This window comes from Leptidea sinapis, chromosome 1, assembly GCF_905404315.1.
Source record: "Leptidea sinapis chromosome 1, ilLepSina1.1, whole genome shotgun sequence".
In the NCBI taxonomy this organism is placed as follows: domain Eukaryota; kingdom Metazoa; phylum Arthropoda; class Insecta; order Lepidoptera; family Pieridae; genus Leptidea; species Leptidea sinapis.
In genome coordinates this window covers 28,420,896-28,438,399 of record NC_066265.1, presented here as the reverse complement: position 1 = coordinate 28,438,399, position 17,504 = coordinate 28,420,896, and the positions used below count along the sequence as shown (strand labels likewise).

Sequence of the window (17,504 nt, the reverse complement as noted above, 5' to 3'; positions counted from 1 at the left end):
GAACAAACTAGCCACTATGGAGAAAATTGAACATCGCGCCGTCGTAAAGTTCCTCACCAAACAAGGAAAAACGCCTCAAACTATTTTGCAAGAGATGTTAGCTGTTTACGGAGACTCTGCTCCTGGTAAAACCATGATTTACAAATGGCACGGCCTTTTCAAGCAAGGAAGGGAGTCAATTGAAGATGATCCTCGACCTGGACGGCCCATTGAGGCCACTACGCCGGAAATCATTGAAAAAGTTGAAAAACTTGTATTGGAAGACGGAAGGTTGAAGAAGAAACAACTTGCAGCATCAGTTGGAGTATCAGAAACCACAATTTTAAATATTCTTCATCAACATCTTGGCATGAGTAAAGTGTGTTCAAGGTGGGTCCCGAGAATGCTCACGCCGCTGCAAAAACGTGAGCGCGTCAACTGTTCCCGCGAGTATTTGGACCGCTGTGGAGAAGTTAGGGAAGAAATTATGGCCCGAATTGTAACCGGTGATGAAACTTGGGTTCACCACTATGAGCCTGAGTCAAAGCAGGAGTCGATGCAGTGGCACAAAAAAGGCACACCACCCCCAAAAAAATTTAAAGTGTCGCAATCGGCCGGAAAGATCATGGCGACTATTTTTTGGGATACTGAAGGTATTCTTTTGATCGATTATAAAGAACGTGGTGTTTCTATAACGGGAGAGTACTACGCTTCCCTATTGGACCGATTAAAAGAAGCTATTAAAGAAAAAAGAAGAGGAAAACTGACAAAAGGTGTACTCCTTTTGCACGACAACGCGCCCGTTCACACGAGTCATGTTGCGACGGCTGCCATTCATCGATGCGGTTTTGAACAACTACGCCATCCACCCTACAGTCCAGACCTGGCCCCTAGCGATTTTTATTTATTCCCAAAGATGAAGAAAGAGCTGCGTGGAAAAAAATTTAGAGACGATGATGAAGTCAAGTCGGCGATTTCGGCGTATTTTGACGCCCAAGACAAAACCTATTTTTTCGACGGTATTAATAAGTTATATGCCAGATCCCAAAAATGTATTCGTGTTAAGGGGGAATATATTGAAAAGGAAAAATAACATAATGTATCATTTCATCTTTTTTCCCAGTCATTCCGCGAACTTTTTGACCTCCCCTCGTATATTCGACAAGTTGCAAAGTTTGCAGCCCGACTTACAGTGAGTGGCCGAATATTCAGCTGTGCTAAGCAGCTATTTACTGTTGCGAGTGAAATGGTGAGAGCAATAACACCTACAGGAGATCTAGACGGAGCGTCTTAGTTAATCTTTGTGCATTATAGAATAATATATTTCGCCAATATTCGTCGTAAAACAATTCGACACTTGTTTCGACTCTACACGAGTCATCCTCAGGATGATTGTTGACTCGCCAGTCTCGTGCCAGAGCGGCATTAACTCACTCAAGAAATCTAGAAACATTTGGATAGGAAGATATTAAACATTTTGTAAGTGCTTCAGTGACATCTTTCACCTAAAGTGGATGTAATCGTTAAGTGTGAATTCTGTAACTATTACAGATATCAAAAAACTTTGAACTGATATCGAAAGTAGTAGTAACGAGTCAGTAAAATGACATCATTAACTTTCTAAAAATCAAACGAGAAAGTATAAAGAATTTTGATACTAAGCACTTGCATACATTTAGCATGAGATTAATAATTGATTAATTTATGGTCAAGGTCTAGGACCACCCATTCGAATACAAAGCCTTAGACCTGAGAAGAACAAGCGTAAGAATCTTAGTCAATCTTTTTTAAAAATAAAATTCTATTACTATAAAATTTATCCACTGATCGAATAGCCTGGTGGCGATCGCAACAATGATGAAACACAGTTGTTTGTCGCGCTCTATCTGACACATTCCTGCCTCCTCGGAGCAGGGATTTTCGTGTAGCATTCATTTCAATGAGGTTTACTTTAGCGTTAGCGAAATAGTTTTATCTTGTACATTCACCTGTACGTTAATGTAAGTCGTGAAATATAAAAGTTAGCGCGAGGAGTTCTGAATACTTTTGTAACTAGAATTCCTGGAATTCCATATGAAACATCGGGTGATAGCTGACTCGCAGATTAAATGTATAATGACTGTTTTTATATAATTCACTTTCGTATATTGATATATTATGTTATAGGTTGGAGAAATAGTCAATTCGAAAAAACATAGCATGATATTATACAAACCTAAGGAACTGTGTTCTCATGTGCGATTCTATAATAACTGGTAATGACAAGTGCATGATGTACGACAACAACGTTCAAAAGAGCTCGTGGCCAAATCGTTTACTGACTTTGGCGTTTCTTGCTCTAGAAGTCCCAAAATTTCTACAGCAACGGGATCACGTCTCTACCTTCAAGATGGCTAAAAGTCATCGAACAAAATAGCACATATACATATTGTAATTAAATGTAAATATACTTAAACAAAAGTCTTGAGTTTGCATATAAAATGCGAATAATTTTGCCTCAAACTAATATATTATATACAAACTTTTATCTACGTTAGTATGTATTTACATTCAACAAAAAACTCAAAATCATTAACTGGCTGTCTTAGCAAGGATCAAATTATATAATTTATTAAATAATATATCATTCTATTAAGGATCTTACTGTCTTTCCAGTGGGATGCCGTTCCCTGGCGGCGAGTCCGGGATATCGGTGCCGGACACCATGTGCACGCCCAAGTCCGTGGGCATCTCCGTGGACTACAACACGTACGAGCCACACATCCTGGCTGCCACCATGGCCCACATGATCGGCCACAACATCGGTGAGTCCTCGTACAGTCCTCACTCTTCACCACTACTTCAACTGTTGTTCAATGTTAAATCTATTACGCATATAAAGGCTTTTTCCGGCAAGGCCCAATTGTTGGAAGTCAAGTTACCCATTAACTTCATGATTATTCGTAATATTGACTTTATAGTCATTCTTTCTATTCTTTGTCTTTTAACATTTATTTTCCTAAAAACTGAAAACGTTTCATTACCTGATATAAAACGCTTGATAATAGCCGTAGAGTGTCAAAAAGAAATTGTAGAACGTATGTGTCTAATGGCGGTTTCCGTAAGAACAAAAACGGTTAGGTTACCTACATGGTGTTATGAACATTACCAGGCTTTAACTAATAATGGAGTTTCTCATGCTATTATGTTATTTAATGTAAAATTTTGCAGTTTGTAATTGTAACAGTAAAAATGTAAAGTAGTAGTGTCAGATATTTGAAAAACATAAGTTGTTTGTTGAATTATCAAGAAGGTATTTTTATAGTAGTGTGGGTATGTTAAATATTGTTGTGTAACGATCAGGCATGGGGCACGATGACGGCAGAGAGCAGTGCTTCTGCCGCGATTGGCACGGCTGCATCATGTCACAGTCCATCGTGGGGCTGGAGAACGTGCAGCCTTACAAGTTCTCCGACTGCTCCAAGAACGACTACATCAACGAGCTCAGGATTGGACAGGGACTCTGTTTGCTCAACAAGCCCAATGAGGTAACTTGACTTAAAAAGCTTTTCGGAAATATTATACGAAATCCTTTGAAAGATCAGCAATATTAACGTTTCGGTAATATTCCATTTGATATTTCTTTAATGACTGTGATGAACAATGATTCAAAGCATTTTAAGAAATATTTTTCAAGATTCATATAAATACTGGAATAGCAAATTTTACTAAATGGAATTCTTAATTTAAATACAAACAAGACTTTGTCATTATACAATGAATTGTCATGATTCAGTTTGCCTACTTCAAAGTAAATCAAACTCACTAACAATTAATTTACCTTGAGTCGAGTGAGCTAATTTCATTCAGAATTCATCAAGTTTTACAGCAAACTTTTCAACTATTACGACGTCATTCGCACTCCGACGACGGTTAATTCCGATGCAAAATTTCACAGAAAGTACTGATTAATTTGTACGGCCGCATTGTTTGTCAGCAGTCTCTTAGAACAAGGCTCCTTTAATAAAAGTTATGGTAATGTCGACTGGCCGCGTTCAGAATTATCTCTTCGTTTGCGAATATATTATAATAACAGGAGCGTCCGCGTCGCCCCGAAGTTTATTGGAATAAATTTACATCGTGCAGGATGATAATGCGAGCCATAGCGACCCGCTTCGATTCTCAACTTTTACATATTTATCGGGTGATGATTGTGGCTGAGTTTTATTTGCTTCGTCTATTGTGCTCGCTACTTGAACTCCAAACTAGAATTCTGTGCCAGTGATATTATTTTTATCTACTTTCTGATATAGTTCAAATGTAAATGGAATTCTGCTGTTTTTCCTTCTTTTTTTCCGCTTAAATTTCTCTGTTTGTTGTAAATGTTAATGCAATTTTAGATGTGTTTATTTTTAAGTATTAAATTGTTTTCTTCTTCTTTTCTTTTAAAGCTTCCTGAGGTATTAACGTTTGTATTTAGATAAACAGTTTTTTAACCTCCTAGTCCTATTTATTTTTTATCCAAATGTCAATTTGACAATACAATTTGGAAGCTTATAGTTAGTTCTCTGAAATCTTATGTATGATATTTAAGTTTTTTCTCAAATGAAACTATTTTCTTCTTAAGGAGTACAACAAATTGTATCATAAATGGAATATAGTTTTGATAACATTACTGACAAACAATTAAAAAAAAAATTGTTAGTGAAATGAACAAACGTGAACATTTCATCTTAAAATTTTAATTGAGATGAGGGCCGGGAAACGATTCCAAGTGACGAGCCCACTTTTAGAACAAAAGAGCTTAGCTTTGTGAATACTAGTTAAAATTTAATGATATTAATCTTTGATGAAGCCTCATTAGTAGAAGGTATAAGAGCTCCGACTCGCACAGTTAAATTTGCTTTGTAATTACCTCATTAGCGAAAAGCTTAGCGTCACAAAATCCCTGATGTGAGCCCCACATTGATTGGTTTTAATGGGACGTTAGACAGTGCTGCTATAGCTTCCACGTCTATTGGTGTGCTGTTCATTTGAATAATATAGTGCATGTCATTTCGCTAAAGCATGAATCGTAATAAATAATCTAGAATTTGTTGAGTTGAGACATCGACAGTCGTGAGGTTTGAGCAAGATGTACCAGCACGTTCGAATTTATTCTGCAGTAGTTGGCTGGATCGGCATGAGAATCGTCCTTAGATTAGCTAACTTCATAATAAACGTTATAGATGTCTAAGCTGCCACAGTTTGTACTAACCCCAATGAGTGACACACTAAGTCAGTGTGGGTCCGTATCCTCAGCTGGTGGTGCACCGGCAGTGCGGCAACGGTCGCCTCGATGACGGCGAGGAGTGCGACTGCGGCACCATCGCCGAGTGCCAGAACCTCAACCCATGCTGTGACCCCTTCACCTGCCGCCTCACCAAGGAGGCGCAGTGCGCGTCCGGTGACTGCTGCGACAAATGTCAGGTAAACGCTGCACTGCTGGCTGCACCTTCTTACACTTTTCACTCTTCATTTAACTTGTCCGTGAAAATCATTCATTTATTTTCTCAGAGATAATTAAGAAGATTTCTTTTGTGCCTCTTTGACAAAAAAATACATTTATTATTAAAAAATTACCCCTTACATAGTGTTGTACAGCAGTTATTGCTTTAATATTATCATAATGTGGCCAAACTTTGTGATTGTTTAGATAATATGAAGCTGTCAGACCTTTCAGTATCATAAAGGTGTAAATTCTTACTTGTACGACTATAATGAATCTTAAGAACTGTATTAGTAAAGATTCACAATAGTTACGAGGTATGACTTTTAATGGAGATGACCTTGTGTACTAAACTTGTTCCAGTGGTGGTAAGGTCAGCAAACTGTTTTACCTACTATTATAACATTTATACATATTACCATGATAATCATTTTATGTAACTCGATTATGTCACATATACGAGTATATTCATTATATAGAATACATTCTTTTAATTTTAATTAAATAAATATTTAACTTTGACAACCCAGTGCTCTGTCAACGGCTTGTCAACACTTGGCGTTGCGTAGAGACGTCGCTGCAGTAGAAGAGACACAATGATATGTCTCTACTACTGCATTTATCACGGATATTTTTCCGAAGAGCTGCTTCGACTGATTCCTACCGCGGAATTCCACCTTCGCACGACACGCCACAAATTAGGATATCATACACACCATCTGTATGTATGGCGCTCCTCCAAAGTGCCGTTTCAAGGAACTTTCTTACACGTAGGACCTAGCTGTCCTTGTGCGGTGTTTCCAGGACAATACGACATGGGTACCTTAAAAAAAGTGCGTACAATTTTCTAAAGGGCCGGTAACGCTCTTGTGATTCCTCTGGTATTGCAAGAGAATGTGTGCAGCGGTGATCACTTAACACCAGGTGACTGTTACGCTCGTTTATCCTCTCTTACATAAAGAAAAGTTCTAGGATTGCCGTGTTGATAGTTGTTCTAGGATATATCCAATATTGTAATTTGTATATTTATTTAACTTTATTTGTGCTATAGTGATGTATCTGTTTGTTTCCTTAATAAATAAATAAATAAATAAATAAATAAATAAATAAATAAATAAATAAATAAATAAATAAATAAATAAATAAATAAATAAATAAATAAATAAATAAATAAATAAATAAATAAATAAATAAATAAATAAATAAATAAATAAATAAATAAATAAATAAATAAATAAATAAATAAATAAATAAATAAATAAATAAATAAATAAATAAATAAATAAATAAATAAATAAATAAATAAATAAATAAATAAATAAATAAATAAATAAATAAATAAAACATCCTTTGTAACTTAAGGTTACAATATTCTAAATGCTGATATTTTTTAGTTATGAATATTTTATATTGCTAGTAGTTTTTCATATAATACTCATATATACAAAATGTTTTCAATTGTTAGATCTGTTATTACAATGTTTTGTTTCCAAATAATAATTCGAACACAAGTAAGGTACATAAGCGTTCATAATCAGTTCTAGATCATTCGTTCTCTGTTGTTAAATTCATTACACAGACAATTAATTACTGTAAGCCCCAATCAAAGTGACATGAGGTCCTCATAAGTACAACTCACTCGTATAATATAGCTGAAGCCCCGCGGCGTGGTCTGCCGCGACGCCACCAACGAGTGCGACGTGGAGGAGACGTGCACCGGCCTGTCAGGTGCCTGCCCCGTCGACTCCTACAGGAAGAACGGCGTCCCGTGCGAGTCCGGGAAGGGCTACTGCTTCGCGGGCCAGTGCCCCACGCTCTCGCTGCAGTGCGAGAAGATCTGGGGGCCCGGCACCATCGGCGCCGACAAACAATGCTTCGAACAGTTCAACTCCAAAGGTGCGGTGACGGGGCACTGCGGCAAGGACAGTGGGGGCCAATACGTCAAGTGTGAAGCAGAGTAAGTCTCCTACTGATCACACTACCCTTGCCAAATATCTTCTACGTACAGCGCTTTAACAATAGTATACATCATCAATTGAATGTTAAAAGTTACGTTGGGTGAAATGACCACGCTCCGCGCGTATACTTCGTGTCCATTATCGAGCGCGCCGTCAGTCGTACACTAATTATCTTATCAAAACTCCATTATTGCCAAATTGCATTAACATTGCCTATTCATCTGGCATTTGCCATTTGCATTATGCGAATATCGCTCGGGTCTCTCATTATACATTTGGAATAATGTTCATTTGTGGGTGGAATGGCGAATACCGGGAGGGCGTGATAGATTGTTTTATCGTTGAACATAAAAGAGTCACTGCCCCGGGGTAGCCGGTAAATTTTATCTGTATTCACTTACACCGAAACAATAATAATTTTAATATTTTTATACATACATTTTACTTTTAATACATACACGTGAAAAAGGATTTCGCTTGAATGTGCTGGAACCATTAATAATCATAAAACACAAAAATAACATGTTTAAATTGTTGAATGAACAAAAAAATTTGGTCTCTTCACCACTGCTACGTACTACGACTATGAAAGAGCGGTTTCCGGCTCAATTAATTCAGCCTCGTGCCACAGTTTGGCGAGTCAACGTCTACTCAGGATGTCTCGTGTAGAGGCGAAACACGTGTCAAAGTGTTTAAAGACAAATATAAGCGGAATTAACACTAAAGAAAACTCAAAACAATTGAATTAAAAACTTAACTTGGCCAGTCCTGACGAGTGATAGCTCTCTATATAGCTTAGAAGTAGTTTGTAAGAGTTGTGTTCGGTGTATGACAGGAACGTCCGGTGCGGTTCGCTGCAGTGCCAGCTCGGAAACCGGTACCCGATCGTGCCGGGCATGGATGAGTACTACACGCGCACCGTCATCACCATCAAGGGCAACGAGTACGACTGCAAGTGAGTACAAATATATTGACACAGCAGCACGCATCACCAGGTGTATGAATTGCATGGTGCCAGGGTGAAAGGCTTGTGGGTACTACTATTACTAACCGCGTGGCCCGAGCTGCCAGACGGCATCAGAAAAAAAAAGAGCGAAGCCAGATGAGCCACGCTTACTGAACTTATTTTTTTTTTTACTCATCAAGTTACTCAGCAGCTGAACTGATTGAGAGTCCAAGTATTACTGGCGGCGCCACCTGTGTACGCCCTCACTCGCGCGGTACCCTAACATTATGGGTGATTTAAGCAATTATTTTCTCTCACGAGTGCATGGGCGGTGGTGATCAAATCTCTATGTGAGGCATGCAGTGTGCCCTATTGTGCTCTTATTATACTATGCATAAAAGTAAATAAAAGTGCTCCATCGAACTGCACGTTTTCAAATGTGCGGCGTGTGTCCTGAGTGCGACCGCTTCAGGTTGTGACTATGGGTATGTTCCGAGTGCACGTGTCTGTCGGTTGCAGAGCCACGACGGGCCTGCCCGGCCACCCGGAGGTGGACGCGATGGGACTGGTGCGGGACGGCACGCCCTGCGGCGACAACCTCGTGTGCGTCAACCAGAGCTGCACCTCCATCTACCCCTTCATCGACCACACCAAGTGCCCCACCGACCACAACAACCACGAGTGCTCGGCCAGAGGGGTGAGCGTCTTTTTTTTTATGACAATAAGGACGAGACGAGCAGGACATTCAGCTGATGGTAATTGATACACCCTGTCCATAATAATGCACTGTCGCTTTTTGCACAGGATTTTTGCAAAACTCAAACATTCTGAGTGTCACTGCAATTGTGCCCGTCACCTTGAGACTAAAATGTTAAGTCTCATTTGTCCAGGAATTTCACTAGTTAGGGCGCCCTTCAGACCGAAATACTATAATGAAAGAAAGAAGAAAGAAAAATCATTTATTCTGCAACTTAAACCTAGAATACAAGTAAACTTATTTATTAATTTACATCAACATGCAGAATTGGAGTTCACCTCAGCATAATACTGATCATACCCACAGGTGATATGATCAGCGCTGGTCTTCTGGTCTTCCTTAATGCTTACACGTTACTGCTTCACGGCAGGTATAGGCGCCGTTGTGGTACCCATAATCTAGCCAGCATCCTGTGCAAAGGAGCCTCATACTGGTAACATACTTACTAACTGGTAATATTTTAATAAAGATGGATTGCACAAAGATTTATTTCACGATCAAGAGGCAAAATATACGATATGCAGTTATTACCTCTTAACATTAATTTTTCAAATTAAGAGAAACTTTAAATTCCTTCGTCATCATCTTTTCTAAATAGTACACATAAATAGTTTCCAATAAAAGGGCAGAACTTAGTCAAATGACAATTAAAGTTGTGTTGTTGACAATAAGTTTTCGTTGAACATGAACCTTACTGCCCTATCCCCAAATTAATTAAATTTGAGTCGACTATAATTAATTGTTAGTTCACCTGCGATGCACAATATTGGAGTTGGACAGAAGTCCACAATAACTGGGCGCTGGTCGCTGTAATTCAATAAAATTGAATCTCGCCACACAAATTTGGTCCGGGCGTCGTTAACTATAACTCGCTAAGCGTTAACTATACTGGCTCTAGATCAAGTTACATGTGAGAGCGGATCTAGTCTAATAGTTTCGTGAAATATGGGGAAGAAATACCTATATGTGTGACCATCAAAAGACAACGATGAATATGACACTCAGAACTCACTAGAACATATCTGAAGCACACGTCACGAACATAACCGTAACGGAGTTATTAGGAAAATGCATCTATAGGAAATTGGATTAGTTAACTTGATACTGTTGATACTGTGCACATTGATGTTACCGTATTAATAGTTATTTATGCAACTGGTGTTGTAATAAGGTGTAATAAAACACGAATGTGGGTGTGATATTAGTATCACATGAGTATTTTAATACCTAATTATCAACAGTTGCATACAAGACTTTATCTACACCCATAATATGAATCCTCTGTAAAGATTCTGAAACAGTTAGCTTACTGCTAACATTAAAAGCCAGTCCTAGTAACCATAATATCATCCAAAGGAGTGTTGTAATGAAAACGGAAGATATAATGTTGTACTGAATTACATTACAACACTCGTTTGGATGATGTAATGGTTATTAGGACATTGGGTGTTTTAATGTTGGCAATAAGCTAACTGTTTTATAATATTTAATAGAGGATTGAAAGCATGTGTGTAGATAAATAATAAAACATCTTACATTAATGTTACGGTTTCATGTGCTCACAACTATTTGAACATCACTGCTTGAACACTTTTCACATGTCGCTTGGCCCACACGCTGTAGTAGTTGTTATTACCGTGCCGGCCGTATCTCAAAATAATTAGCAGCTCGCAATGAATTAACAAATTGAGACAGCTGTATTAGGTAAATTGATCTGGAGTATTTTATCACACTAAAGCACTACTATTCCAACATAACACTACACCAGCACACCTCAACTTTCTTAGACTGTTTTTTTTTATGACAGTAAGGGACGAGACGAGCAGGACTGTCAGCTGATGGTAATTGATACGCATTGCATTCAGTGCCGCTCAGCATTCTTGAAGAACCCAAAAAGTGTGAGTGGCACTACAATTGCGCTCGTCACCTTGAGATATAAGATGTTAAGTCTCATTTCACCAGTTATTTTACTAGCTACGGCGCTCTTCAGACCGAAATACAGTTAATGCTTTTGCATTACTGCTTCACGGCAGAGATAGGCGCCTACCACTGGTAAAGGTTTATATGAATGTAGTAAATCGTGCTGTAGTTCTTTCTCAACCTCGCCTGTTCTGTTAATAAATTTTCATCTAATACACTTAATACTTATTTTAAAGTTACTTTTGCAATGACCTTGTACACATTTGATGTAAGGTTTATCGGTCCATATCATACAGCTACTATTTAATGGGAATATACGAGATTTGCTCCACTGTCTTGCTATAACGCCTGCCTTGTTCTTTCAGACTCGAATGGCATTTTATATTTTAGCATTTCCACAAAGTAATATTTTAATACTTTCGCATTTTGTAGGTGTTGTCTAATCTGAAGATCAGAGAACGATGTTTTGATTTTGTTATTAAGTACTAATATTCACTTTTGCGTCCTCTTAAATTTAAATATATAATAATATTAAAAAAAATTAACAAAAGAACTACCGACTTCAAAAACACTATTCCAAAACAATAGATATAATATGCACTAAAAAGTATACTAACAATTGCGTGTTTTTATACAATCTAATTAATAAATCTAATTCTAGTTACGATTATTGTTATTTTTGGAATCGGAGTCCTTCCGCCGCTCTCGCCTAACGACACAAGCACATCTCACCTATAACTATGTATGTACTTACAAACCTATCTTAGATGACACCAACTCCAAAAATTACAATAATCGTAACTAGAATTAGATTTATTAATTAGATTGTATAAAAATACGCAATTATTTTTATACTTTTTAGTGCATATTATATCTATTGTTTTGGAATAGTGTTTTTGAAGTCGGTTGTTTTTTTGTTATTTTTTTTATTATTTTTTTATTTTTAGTGAATTTGAAGTACACTAACCAACAATTTGTCTAAATATGTGTAGATATACTAAATTTTTCAATGCAGCAATGAACATAAGCGCTTAATTGAAGAGTTCCGTTATTTTGCTATAGATTCCGTATTCAAAACCTAACCAAACTCTCACCAAACTATTTTTGAAGTATATCCTTTCCAATAAAAAAAGAATCATCGAAATCGGTTTATTGTGTTATTCGTAAATTTACCATCCACTTTGCTATATGTATGTATAGCAAATTTAAGACTTTTATGGTTTTCTCATGGATGCCATTGTCAACTCTGGACCTAATTACAATGGGACCACACGGGAAGCACCAGCTTTCAAATAAAAAAAAGATTATTAAAATTGGTTCACCCAGTCTAAAGTTTTGAGGTAACAAACATAAAAAAAATGCCGACGAATTGAGAATCTCCTCCTTTTTTGAAGTCGGTTAAAAAATTAGACAGTTAACTGACATGGATACGACGCGACTAGTTAACTTTAGTTATTTTCATAGTATTATGTCCCATGGTACATTGTTATGTCCAATATTAATACCATCTTTGTGCTGCAGACGAGGGCTATTCGCGCTATTTATTTTATAACCTAGGTCCAGGTAACATAGAATTCGTGAGAAAAATTTAATGAAATAAATATTTTGACTGTTGCATCCCAACATATTCTTGATAATTATGTTCATAAGGACATAAAGGAATTTGCTAGAAACTGTGACAATCATAATGTTAACATGAGGAACAAACATAAACTTGTTATGCCTACTACTCAGTTAAGAACAGTTAATAAGAGTCTTTTATTGGGCAATGTTTATATATAATATATATATATATATATATTTTCTTACAATATGATCCCAGAAAATGTACAAAACAAATACGAAATTTAAGAGATTTGTTGAAAACCGTTTGTGTGCGAAAGGAAACAACTATGATTTTATTAAGAATACCACAGACAGGGAATGGAGCGGACACCCTGAAGCTCTTTAATTATAAATATTTATAGTACCATATTACATTGTAATCCATATTATTATAAAAAATAGAAGCCCGCTGAGTTTCTTGCGCCTGTTCTTCTCAGGTGTGAGGTACTCTATTTTGAATGGGTGGTAATTTTTCATGTTCAATAAGTGATATTGAATCCTATTTTGAATAAAAATATTTTAATTTGAATATTTTGAGCGTATGGATCCATTGCTGCTTATACACACACTTCAACAAATGCGTTTCTTCCAATGACGTTCTATACGTAGTCATTGGTTTTTTTTTTTATGGAATAGGAGGACAAACGCGCATACGGGTCACCTGGTGTTAAGTGATCACAACCGCCCACGTTCTCTTGCAACACCAGAGAAATCACAAGAGCGTTGCCGGCCTTTAAGGAAGGTGTACGCGCTTTTTTTGAAGGTACCCATGTCATATCGTCCCGGAAACACCGCACAAGGAAGCTCATTCCACAGCTTTGTAGTACGTGGAAGAAAGCTCCTTGAAAACCGCACTGTGGAGGACCGCCACATATCCAGATGGTGGGGATGATATCCTAATTTGTGGCGTGTCGTACGAAGGTGGAATTCGGCGGCAGGAATCAGGTTGAACAGCTCTTCGGAACACTCCCCGCGAAAAATGCGGTAGAAGACACACAATTCAAATTCAAATATTTTTATTCAAAATAGGATGTGAAATCACTTATTGAAAGTCAAAAAAACTACCACCCATTCCAAAGTGAATGCCTCAGGCCTGAGAAGAATGGGCGCAACAAACTCAGCGGGCTTTTTTTTTTTCATCAAAAATATGTTTTACAATTAAAGTAACATTTACAAAGTAACATTGTACAATTAAACTTATTATTTAATAGCCTGAGGGCGGTCGCTCCATTCCCAATCTGTGGTATCATTAAGGAAGTCATTTATGTTATAGTAACCTTTACCACACAAACGTTTTTTAACGATTCTTTTGAATAACGTAACACCTTTGTTTTCAACATTTTCTGGGATCTTGTTGTAAAAGCATATGCTTTATTATACATCGCCCCACAAAAGACTTACTAACATGACTTAGCCGAGTAGTAGGCATCATCAGTTTATGTCTGTTCCTGGTGTTAACATTATGGTTATGACAGTTTCTGGCAAATTCACTTATGTGCCTATGAACATACATTACATTATCAAGAATATATTGAGAAGCAACAGTCAAGATGTTAATTTCTTTGAATTTTGCTCTCAATGATTCTCTAGGACCTAGGTTATAAATAGCGCGAATAGCCCTCTTCTGCAGCACAAATATTGTATTAATATCGGCAGCGTTGCCCCATAGCAATATAGCATAGGACATAATACTATGGAAGCGATGAATGAAGCGACATCTCTACGCAACGCCAAGTGATCCAGCCGTCCACAGAGCACTGGGTCCCTGACAATTTTAATACATTTAATACATTTTTATAATTAACAATCTTCTAACAGTTCTTACATAGTCGGTTTATACTTCCTTGGAATTGCTTAGTACTTTCAGCTAGTATATATTCAATCCTCATTTCAACTGCTAAGTCGAATTCTAACACTGACATAAAATTATTTTGTTTGAGAGTACTTTTTTGTTCCAGCTTACTTCAAAAAATCCAATAAAAGTCTAACTTATACAAAAGTAATTAATAAAATCCAACAGACTTAGAGAATAGCACCATCAGACGAAAATTCTTTTCCAATATATATAAGTGTAAGTATAGTTATAAGTAATTTTCTTAAAGGTTTACCAGCAGACATAAATCATGAAGCTACCGTCACAGCTAAAGTAGCCTCCAGAGGCTAGCCACAAGCAGCATGTTTCGACGTTCTATAAATTAGTATCAAGTTTAAGAGTAACTGCGAACTAGTTTGTGGGAAAGCTTGTCTATTGTTAGGCTCATCCAGGAGTCAGCTATCCGTGTAAAGTGCGCTAACTTCCTAATTGTGGAACTTGCGACAGTGTACAGTGATGTTCACTGAACACTGCTTCAAGATGGCGTTGACAATTTAGTTCATATATCTCAACCCATATTCAATTGACTCCAATCGTTATGGCAGTGTCGCTTAGCAACGCTTCGACGTACATGATGAGATTTGTCAAACTTCATGTCGCGTAGCAACGCTTCGACGAGAGATGCCAAACTTCAAGACATGTTCATCCCGATCATCGTTCCTTCCGTAATACCTAGCCACCCGATCGACATGTACGATTTTCGAGGGACTTCTAGGGGTACGCTGGATCCTGAGAGTCACATCATTTATCGTTGTGATTACTTTGTATGGTTGGTGGACCATTACATTATTGAATCCGAAAAAAGAATTCTTATATGGTTAAACACGCCACAACTTTAAAAGCTTCTTAATAGTATATCCAGCTCTTCAATCAGAATAATAAAAAAAGACCTGCATATTTAGTATGCTTTGTATCTTCATTGTATGCCTCGGCATTTTAGGTGATATGATTGATTGCTGAAATCTAGTGTAAGTAAAGTGTGACTAATTTGATAAAATTCTAGTATTAGGTTTCACAGTTTATGCACAAACTGTAGATTTTAAATAAACTTTACAAAATGCATTTTAATGAAAATAAATAAATACGCGTCATATTATTAATTTGTGTAATAATTTGTCTAATACAAAACAGATTTTGAAATACACAAATGCTTTTTCCTTTTGATGTGAGCGTAGATTTGTGAGTTAACAACTTTCCGTGAAGTTTGATTGTACGTTTGGAACGTCCCGCCGCCCACCGCCAGCCACCGCGCGTGTGTCGTCACACGTAAACAGGTGACAACTTCTGTAAACTTATAATGGATTTACATCTCAACGGTATTTTGCTTTTGTATTGAATTTGTTACTCTCCTCATGTTCGACATAATTTATTCGCAATAACTTTTATAAGTCACTGCTTCAAAGTTAGCTAGTTAACAAAAGAACTGCGCTCAATCTTCTGATTTCATATGTAAAGATTGACATGAGGATTGGCAAGAAATCTGCTGTGACTCCTTTCAGTATGGGGGTACCACAAGGGTCTATCCTTGGACCGTTCCTCTTTCTTATATATATATATATATATAAGAAAGAGGAACGGTCAAGTCGGTCAAGTCGGTCAAAATATATTATATGAAAATATTTGAATTTGAATAACAACATCTTCCCTTTTCTGCGCTATCAAGGCTCGAGGTTCTTGCAAAACACTCAACATCTGTCATTTGCTCCAAATAATATTAAAATAAATATTAGTCGCTACCTAAGATTAGCTCCTACAACAAAAGATGAAAACAATCTTGACATTAATATAAATTATTTCTTTATTTATTTTTTGAGGAATTTTCAAGATTTTAAGAATATGTTCGTATCTACGAGGGCTGCTCAATAATAACAAAACGGTGGATTTCAAATAGTTTGGGTTTACTTATCTCGTAACTTTGTTATTGTTTTTATACTAAATAAGAATGGCATGAAAAAGTTCAGTGACTTTTATAAAAGAAAGCATACCTTTTTCTCCAAAAAAAATTTTATCGTCGATAACACCAAACACCGGCCTGATGGCGGTAAGCGACTACTCTCAAATTGGATAGTTAGTGGTGACGTACTGAATACACTAGAAAAAAGAATTTAACATCGTGGGAGTTTTTGCAACCTTGGCCTAGGTACACATAGTGCCAAGGTTCAACAGGTTCCCCTACGTCAGTATTTTTAATCAGAAACTTTTCAGAAGAGTCACTTCTATCGTGTGTGACTTGCACACACACATATTTTTTTACTGTATTTGATGAATGCTGTGTTTTTAGATTATACCTTTATCCTGTCATTGTACTTAATTGTACTAGTTATTTATGCAACTGTTGTGTAATAAGGGTATTAAAACACGAATGTGGGTTATAATAGTATCACATGAGTGTTTTTATGCCTAATTATTAACAGTTGCATACAAGACCTTATATACACCCATAATATGAATTCTCTATAAAAGATTAAAAAAGCCAGTCCTGGTCCAAGTAACCATAACATCCAAACGAGTGTTATTATGAAAACGGATGATGTAATGTTTTACTGAATTTCATTACAACACTCGTTTGGATGATGTAATAGTTATACATTGGCTGTTTTACTCGTAATGTTGGCAAAAAGCTAACTGTTTTAGAATCTTTAATAGAGGATTTAAAGCATGGGTGTAGATAAATAAATAAACTTGTTCTAATTTACGGCGGCGGAGGTGTCTCGTACCATGTAGGCACGTATTTAAAAGAGTAGCTCATGTGTTTCAGACGTGCTCGAATACCAACAAGTGCGTGTGCACGCGAGGCTGGACCGGCCCCGACTGCTCCCAGGTGGACGTGCTCCCGGCGCTCCCGACCGCGTTTGTGCCGGAGAACGCGACTAAAGCGGCCTACAACATGACCAAGAAGGAAACACCGTATGGTGAGTCCGCCCCGGTTACGACAGCCCGCGCCCCGCACTATTAGCATTTATTACCTTCTAATTGGACTCCTCCCTTGGTTTTTTTTA

At 37.2% G+C, this 17,504-nt stretch overlaps 1 protein-coding gene across 1 annotated transcript in view; it reads left to right on the top strand.

Annotated features, from left to right (window-relative positions):
• Positions 1-17,504, top strand: part of LOC126965582 (disintegrin and metalloproteinase domain-containing protein 33) — a 358,284-nt gene that overhangs the window by 327,216 nt on the left and 13,564 nt on the right. The window contains exons 11-17 of the mRNA XM_050809220.1: positions 2,635-2,783; positions 3,322-3,506; positions 5,260-5,427; positions 7,099-7,403; positions 8,240-8,359; positions 8,870-9,047; positions 17,264-17,417. Coding sequence (XP_050665177.1) covers positions 2,635-2,783; positions 3,322-3,506; positions 5,260-5,427; positions 7,099-7,403; positions 8,240-8,359; positions 8,870-9,047; positions 17,264-17,417 — 1,259 coding nt within the window. The remainder of the gene's footprint in view (positions 1-2,634; positions 2,784-3,321; positions 3,507-5,259; positions 5,428-7,098; positions 7,404-8,239; positions 8,360-8,869; positions 9,048-17,263; positions 17,418-17,504) is intronic.